Below are 8,808 nucleotides of genomic sequence, written 5' to 3'. Positions count from 1 at the left end.
CCCAAAATGAGACTACATTTATTAAATTATGCACTTTGGCTCAAGTGGTTAAAGAAAATCTGTAAAAGATTTAAAGCTTGATTTTATGGCTGCAACTAACGATTTATTTTCTCGATTAATCGCCTGGTCAAATGTGTGAAAAAAAAAAATGTCCATCCCACTTTCTCAAAGTCCAAGTTGATGTCTTTAAATGTTTTGTTTTTTCAGTCCAAAATCGAAAGATATTCAGTTCTAAATTATATAAAACGAAACAAAGCAGGACATCGCCATATTTGAGGCTTAAACAGCATTTTTGCCATTTTTGCATGAAAAGTAACTTCACTATCAAAATAGTTGGCAAATTTTTTTTTTTTCTGTCAATCGGACTAATCGATTAGTCACTAATGGTTGCAGCTCTTCTTGATTTACTTTTTTTCCCTGAAAGCTCTAATGTCACCTAACTTTAAGACGGTTAAGATTTCAGGAGGGTAGACCATTCCACAAAGGGGGTGCACCACTTCACACCACTGTCTGCCCCCCCCCAATGTATAGCAACAAATGTAACTCCACTCTCAAGGGGGTCTCACACAATTTAAACATGGATTAAATTATCATGGATTTCAATGATAATGAAATAGGACTTGACCAATCACTGAACTGACTATTAAGTCAGGATGAAATGGTGGAAAAACACAATGCACATGCATAAATATCAGCTGTAACCCTTACTAAACTGGTATTATCTTATAGGGCTGGACAATGTAGAGAAAATCAAATATCACTATATTCTTGACCAAATACCTAGATGTCGATATTGTATGGTTGACTATTGGTGCTTTAACAAAATGTTATTTACACAATTGAGATTTTTGATAAATAATCTCCAGAAATGATTTAAGGACTTAGTGGGTAAAGGTAAATAATAAAACAGCTATAACAGTCTGGTAAGTTCAGAAAATGACTTCACTTTACTGTAACGCAGCCTGTAAAACCAGGAAAAGACAACACATATCTAGTCTCATATCGCAATATCGATATAACATCGATATATTGCCCAGCCCTATTAGCTTATATTCAAAGTATATAAATCAGCTGTAGGTCTCAAGCTTGGATAATAAGATATTTCATTGCTCAGAGGCAACCAACAAGGAACAGGTCCAGATTACCTCTCTCCTCTCTTTATACCTTTCTCAAGGGTGTCTGACAAGCCCGTCTACAAACCCCCCCCAAGGGTCTACAGAGAACAAACAGCAGGGCATCCATCATTGTTTGCTGCCTTTCAGTGTAACAGAAATCCAATCTACTGAATGAGACATTTCTGTGGATTCCTCAAGCGTTCGGCATGATAGACTGAAAAAGAACAAAGTGACAACATCCAAGCACGACGTCTTGCAGGGAAGGTAATATGAGAAACATAACAAAGAGTATTACTGGTGAAGGTGGAATGACTCTGTGCTTGAATTTATGATGCGAGTGATTGGAAGTGACAATGGATGTAAATATTTCAGAGGCTAGCTTGGTCACATTGAGCCGCTGCAAATATTTGCCTTCAGATTGTGAAACTAAGAAATAACTGAGGCCATTATTGACACAACTGGAGAGAAAAAAATGTAGACAAAAAAATAAAAAATAAAAAACGAGAACTTGCAGGGCACTGTCCGTTAACCTACAATGAACCAAGTAATTATTATCACTTGTTCATTATCACCAAAATGGCTTTTGGTTCCTTTAAGATTCTCTTAAGACCAAGTCCCATAACATAGTACAGCCTCTTAACTAGGGTTGGGTATCGTTTACATTGTTTCCAATAAATAAATAAATAAATAAATAAATAAATAAATAAATAAATATATATATATATATATATATATATATATATATATATATATATATATATAAATAAATAAATAAATAAATAAATAAATAAATAAATATATATATATATATATATATATATATATATATATATATATATATATATATATATATATATATATATTTATTTTTTTTTATTTTTTTTAAAAAGGAGCACAAATCAGTCGGCGACATTAAAGAAGGGCTTGCTTATTGCTAAGGCCATATGGTCAAGATTAAAATGATTCATTAAAAAAAGTACACTTCCGGTCAAAAGTTTGGGGTCACTTAGAAATTTCCAGATCAGTTGCATTGTTTTTTTTAACCAGGGAAGCAGTTTTCAGATTACATTATGTGCTTGCATAATTGCAAAAGGGTTCTCCAATGTATTGTCAGTTAGCTTTTTAAAATGATATCAGATTAGTAAACAGAATGTGCCTTTGGAACATTGGATGAATGGTTGCTGATAATGCGCAATGTATAATGTAATGTAATATTGCATTAAAGATCAGCCACCCACTCAGATCAGCTGGTATTCGGTCTGTAATGGAGTGGAATGGAAATTTCTAAGTGACCCCAAACTTTTGACTGGTAGTGTAATAATAATAATAATAATAATAATAATAATAATGAGTTATTTCACTACAAAATTGCTGGTAAACGACAAAAACAACTAGATGGGAAAAAGTTTTTCCGACAACGGCAGTTGGCTCTTGGAATCCTCTCCAGTGAAATACAGTCACACTTTACACCGTTTAGCTGTCAGCATTTGAACCGTGTTTAACCCAGCTACTAGCTAACTGACGGCTAACGTTACCTGCTGCCAAGTGTAACTAGCATCACATGCAGCGATGCTTCTATTTCCTCTAATGTCTATTTTAGAGCTCCAGAGGGCAGGGCAAGCATTTAAGTGGCACCGAAATGAGGCACCGAAATCCACGTAGCTATTCGGTCCGGTAGATAACGGTCGTTTAGGCACCGGGTCTCGGTACCCAACCCTACTCTTAATACCATGGACACAATAAGACCGTCTTTCCTCTACATCTTGACAGCCATGTCCTGGGGGATAAACATGAGACGTTTTCTCCTTGACTTTTTTTTATCTCCCATAAGTAAGCCTTGGCTCTCACCTATCTGGTTGTACATCTTAAATGCGATGTCAAACTGCAGGATGACCAGCATAAACTGGAACCAGGGGCTCATCTCCTTGTTCGGCAGAGGAATGTGGACAGCAAACACAATGTTGTTGGCCTCGATCTTCTTGGCCATGGCCTCGTCGAAGGTCCGGATCTTGTCGCATTGGTTAGGACCCCAAGGCATGAACCATTTGGTTTCCTGTCGGTGCTTGGTCGTGTCCACGCACTTGGTGGCCAGGTAGTGGACCGCTGTGGTGGGGCTGGGAGCTGGTGAGACAAATACAGCATGATGTTAGACTAGGTGTCAGGTTGAAATACTGCAGCAAAGTGTTTCAAGGTCCTGCCAAGCCTAAATTTCTCCTCAAACTAATAAATCAGAAAAAGTTTGAGTAGAAATCAATAAATAAAACTTGAGCCCTCTGGATTAAACCGTGCATGGACAATATTAATATCTTAGCAACCATTAGGAACAGTCAACAGTTTGGGTTTGAGCCAAATCCAATCCAAACACTTTGGCAATTACTTTTCACACTGTTTAGAAAATGTCTGGTAGCGAGGCTCTGGCTCTCTCTGAAGTAATGGGGAGGGAAAATTCCCGAAAGCTCTCAGGCACCGATTACACTGTTTACGCATTAAGATTCATGAGCTTGACAAGACTGGTGTTTGTAGTCTCTGCTCACAGGATCTTAGTAGTGCTTGGGAAAAGTTTGATCATTATTATGCGGAGACAAAAAAAAAAAACATATTTTCCTGTTGTTAAAGCTCGAAGTCTGATGTGAACGACATCTGAGTCGTTTGAGAGTTCAGGTGCAACTTTTTTTTTTTTTTTTTTTTTTTTTTAAATATGTAGTGGAGATGATGTCAGACAATCAGCATGTTTGATTGGCTGTGGGCTCGGATTTCCCCCTCATTTTGTAATATCAGGTCCAAACATGGGGTCTGTCAGTACGCAATCTGTGCTGCCTGCACGATCCGTTACGCACATAAATACGCAGTAGAAAAAGTGACTGTTCCCCTACGCTATTTGTATCACGCATTCATTGAAAATACTTGACGGCCAGGCGGCACAACTGGCAGCATATTTTTGTAGGCTACATTTTAGGTTATGCAGTTCACGGCAGGTCTGTTTTATAAAGATAGTTAAAGTGCCCATATTATGAAAAACATTTTTTTTGGTTTGGGGTGTCTCTGGTGCTTCCACGCATACAAACTTGGAAAAAAAAAACATCCATGCTGTTTTGAGTGAGATACGGATTTCTGAATGTATCCTGCCTTCAGTCTTCAGATCTCTCAAAATCAGCAGGGCTATCTACGTCATCGGCCAAAACATTTGGTGTGTGCTAACCACTTTAGCTAATACCACATCAGCTAGCTGTTTCTCCAACTTCCGTCATCACAAGGCAGGATTAGCCGGGAGACTTCTTCTAAACAAGGGCGCACTTCCAACTTTGCGTGGAATACCTACAGATGAGGGACATGCAAGTAGTTCTATAGTGTTGTAGCAGTGTTTTGCCAGTGAGAACGAGGTGGCTAACCGCTAGCTTCTAGCTAGTAGTCCTTACCTAGTTACTGCGCATGTGCGACTCCCAACAAAGATGGAACAGAAGTGAGAGGTCTCACTCTGTAGCTAAAACAGAGAGCTGAACACACAGGGTGAAAAGAGGAGCTGCAGCAATGTGCAATACAACAAAAAAACTTTTTTGAAAATTAAACCACATAAACCTATTCTGGTACAACCTCAAAATACAATTATGAACCTGAAAATGAGCATAATATGAGCACTTTAAGTTAAGTACTTATTGTCACTGATCCAAAACCACATATCGACGTCCGTGTACTACACCTTGGCGACAGTTTTTGTGACATGTAGTGTGGGGATGTTGTGATGTTTTTAAATGTAGCTTACGCTATGCATTACGAGGTATTTACGTTGTTGCCAATCCAAAATAATAAAAAGGAGTTGTTACATGTTACATGAACATACACCATTTTAGTTACATGTGGAATGAAGTCTGAGTCTGTCACTGCAAACCTTCAGTTTCCTCCACACTCCCTTGCGATTCATCGTGAAATGAATGAAATTCCCGCGGTGCAAAGGTCCGCAAGCGTGGAACAGATCGTGCAGTGTCATAAATATATATTTATATAATGACAAGACTTTTTTTCACCTTGCCTTCCAGGGCTTCCGTACAAAAATGTATTATCCATATATGCAAGAAAAACTTTTAAAAGTAAGCAAACACTAAAAAAGGCATGAATCAAACTGTCGAAGAGTGATTGGCATTCCATGTGTAGAACGCAACAAACTTCCACTAGCTCTAAAAGATGGAGGGAATTCGGATGGAAGAATTTAATCCACTTTTTTATTACACACCACATAAAAAATAAACAATTGGGTTAAACAACAGCCATGCTGGAGACAGTGTGGGCAGATGAATGCCAATCACTCACATATTTTCTGGTCATGTATTACAATACAAACATTCTGGGACAGTTACTCAGATTATTGAGGAGATTTTATGCTACAAGATTCCCAGGGACCCACAGATTGTATACCTTGGATTGATACCCGATGACGTAATTCAAAAGAAGGACATCTATCTATTCAAAATCCTGATCCTCCTGAAAGGCTATCATAAGGAGCTGGTTGAAATGTGACCTTCCAAGTCCAGGAGAGTGGATGGACATTGTTGAGGAAATATATTCCATGGAGAAACTGACTCATTATCTAAGGACTAAAGCAGGGATCCATGATCAACGCTGGAGAAAATGGACTGTATACACAGAGATAAGATGGTTCGTGCTCTCAGCTGGTCTGATAAAAATGGATCAAAAGGTTGTAAAGAGAGTAGTGCCTCCCTCTTTTATAATATTTTTTTTCCCCCCTTCGTTCGGTTATGGAGTTTGTTCAGTGTAATACCTTCTGTAAAATAAAAAGTTTAAAAAAAGGCATGAATCAGAATGGTTTGTGCTGTTACTTATCTGAACATCTAGCTAATCATATCTGTTCACTTGTAACAGAGAGCTGAAGGGTGGACACCACAAATAGTTACACCCTTTGGCTGACAGTCCACACACACACGCATAAAAACTCAACCAAGGCTATCTTCAAACAACCTTCAACTGTGTGATTGTGTTAACAGCTGTGTAAAAATAAAACACACACACACACACACACACACACACACACACACACACACACACACACACACACACACAGCGACAAAGAAGACACACTAGACTGAATTAAACCCAGTTATCTGGCACCACCTTGGAGTTCAATTATCTAGTGACCCCGAGTCCAGCAGCACACCGACTCCTCCAGTCTCCACCGCAGTGTGTCCAGAATAATGGCCGTACCCTCAGCCTGCTGACCCCATGCCGTGTCCCCGAGTTTGTCGGGAAACAAGGGGAGAAAACCCCCCTTTCTACTCAATTACCCCTGCCGCCCCCGGCCACCGAGCAAACACAAAGGAATCCGGCTTCATTAAAACCATCTCAGCCAGGAACGAACCGAACAAGCTAATTTATCACCAGCTAGCCTGTAGGGAGTGAGAGGGGGGGGGGGGGGGACTGCAGGGACACGGAGACAGGCTGAATAGTATTTGGGGCTGTTTTTCAGATTTCAGCCCATAAGAGTTAGATATCATTCACATGGACTCAATTTCTCTCAACTGTGTGTGTAGCTGCTGTGCATATGAGTGAGTGAGTGGGTGGTTGGGTGAATTTGAAGAAACTTGACAGGAGCAACTCAGTCCTCAAGGCAAAACGCAACTTTGACAGTTGTGTGCACTTGAGTATTTTTGTGTGCACCACTGTCTGTCTCAATGTAAATTAAACTAGGGGGGGGGAAAAAATCTCTTTTCCTTGGGGGGGGAAGAGGAGGAAGCATGAACGTTTTGCCTGCGAGGCGGTAGGGATTTGGGGAGAAGGTAACGTTAGAGATGCTGCCCGGGGCCCCACACAGCAGACAGACATTATGAGAGCGGAAGAGAGAAGAAAGAGAAGGAGGGGTAGGTATGAGGAGGGAAAGAAGGGGGGAGAACTGTCGGGTTTTGATCAAAGAAGTAAAAAAAAAAAAAAGGTTGGATGTATTTCAGAGCATTCCTGTGTTGAGAATCAGAAACATACCCACAAATATGGTGTTCTGCGTTATTTTTAGCCAAAGACATGAAGCCAGCGGTTGTGGCGTGCAGGGAGCAAACACCTTGATACAAAGCAGTGATTTAACAGGAGGTGCACTTCGGCAGCTTTGGTTTCAAAGTACCGCATTGTTTGAGCACGACTCGGTCAAATACAGCGAAAAGTTCGCGCTTGCCATTCTTTCTTTCTTATGTAAACGTTGATTAACGCTGGTATGGAGGCATGTAAGGAACAGTTCAACTTCAAACTTTGTGCTTTTACAGTTTAGAGACGTTAACATTTACATGTCAACGTGCACGAGCGTACAAAGACACGTTAGCTACACAAATGATACAAGTAAGGGATAAAAACGGGGAAAACTTACCAATTAAACCGCCGACCATGAAGGCAAACGCCTGAAACAATAGCAGAGTAACTCCCACTATCACCAACTTTTTGGTGCTCATATTTTCAATAATAGCCCCCGCCATTGCGAAGGAAAGGTCGGAGTTAATATATCACACCGAGTGAGAAACAAGCAAATGTGGTGGAAGAGGGACGAAAACGTTGCATCCACGACCAGTAGGAAGGCAAGCTGGGCCCCTCCACCGCTCTGCTCCTGCCTTTCAACTTCGAAGGAGGAAAAGGAAAAAAGAAAAAAAAGACGTGGATCACATGACCGTATAGCACTCAGCGTTATCCCCAAACAGCCAACACTAGACCGGGGAAAGATCTGTGGCGCGCCACCGCATTGCAATAGAGGCTGGTAACGCAGGTTACCGTGCCGTTGAATGACAGTAATAGCGCCCCTGTTGTGCGTTAGGCTACAGCCTGCAGGGCTATTTAAAGGAAGATTTTAGAAGTCCCATCTCATGTTTAGTGCCGCCAATAAACCGTCAACGCATTGTCCTTCAAACATCTATTCTTGAAGTGACAACATTTGACGTTTGTGCCATCTGTTAAATATGATTAAAAAAATATAAACAGTCTTCAGTTTTGGTTTTAAATAATAAAACCCGTGTGCAGGAATGTTGTTTTACACTTGTTTAAAGTGGGAATTAAAACACCAACCACTCACCAAAAAAGGGCCTTGAGCTGGTATTAAATCAAATTTTTTTCCTTTTATATTTTTCCTGACATAACAGCCTCACCACATTGCTTTTCTTTTATTAATTGTCTTTTAGAAATCCTATGTTTTGTACTGTTGTGTGTATTTTTATGTATTTATTTACCTTATGATATATAATGGTATTGTTTTTCATTACACAGGAGTAACTGTTGCAGTATTAATGTTTCAGAGACTGTTACTCTGCCTGAGCATTCCGTCAAGCACACATCCTCTGAAATGAAATCAAGTAAATTATTAAAATGTTTATTTAGCCATCCTTGAACTGTTGTTTTTTTCATTCACTCATAGGATGGGTTGGGCTAATGGGCTTTCTGCTGAGTTTGTATATTAAGATTGCAAATCCCACACTGCTCAGTGTCTCAATTCACCGTATCATGGCAGGATATAGACATTTCCAGGTTGTAATGCTGGCTGATGTTTCTTCTCTAAGAAACCTAGTGTGTGTCTCTGCATCCGGAAGGACAGCACAGCTGTGGACTGAGCTTTTCATGTCTTCTTTCTTCTTAGACAGATGCTGCGAGCTGCAACAAGATCCCATTTCCTTTTCCCGAGAGAGGAGAGAGAAACTTAGGATGATGCTGGTGGTGC

General features: G+C 40.0%; 1 protein-coding gene across 1 annotated transcript in view; it reads right to left on the bottom strand.

Annotated features, from left to right (window-relative positions):
- wls (Wnt ligand secretion mediator) overlaps positions 1-7,880 on the bottom strand; it is a 30,209-nt gene extending 22,329 nt beyond the window's left edge. Inside the window, exons 1-2 of the mRNA XM_031298010.2 lie at positions 7,477-7,880; positions 2,964-3,236 (exon numbers count right to left, since the gene is read on the bottom strand). Coding sequence (XP_031153870.1) covers positions 2,964-3,236; positions 7,477-7,582 — 379 coding nt within the window. The 5' untranslated portion in view covers positions 7,583-7,880. The remainder of the gene's footprint in view (positions 1-2,963; positions 3,237-7,476) is intronic.
- Positions 7,881-8,808: the final 928 nt, after the last annotated feature.

The sequence above is a fragment of the Sander lucioperca genome, chromosome 9, assembly GCF_008315115.2.
Source record: "Sander lucioperca isolate FBNREF2018 chromosome 9, SLUC_FBN_1.2, whole genome shotgun sequence".
In the NCBI taxonomy this organism is placed as follows: Eukaryota; Metazoa; Chordata; class Actinopteri; order Perciformes; family Percidae; genus Sander; species Sander lucioperca.
The sequence above is the reverse complement of the archived record's forward strand: the minus strand, read 5'-3'. Positions and strand labels throughout refer to the sequence as shown.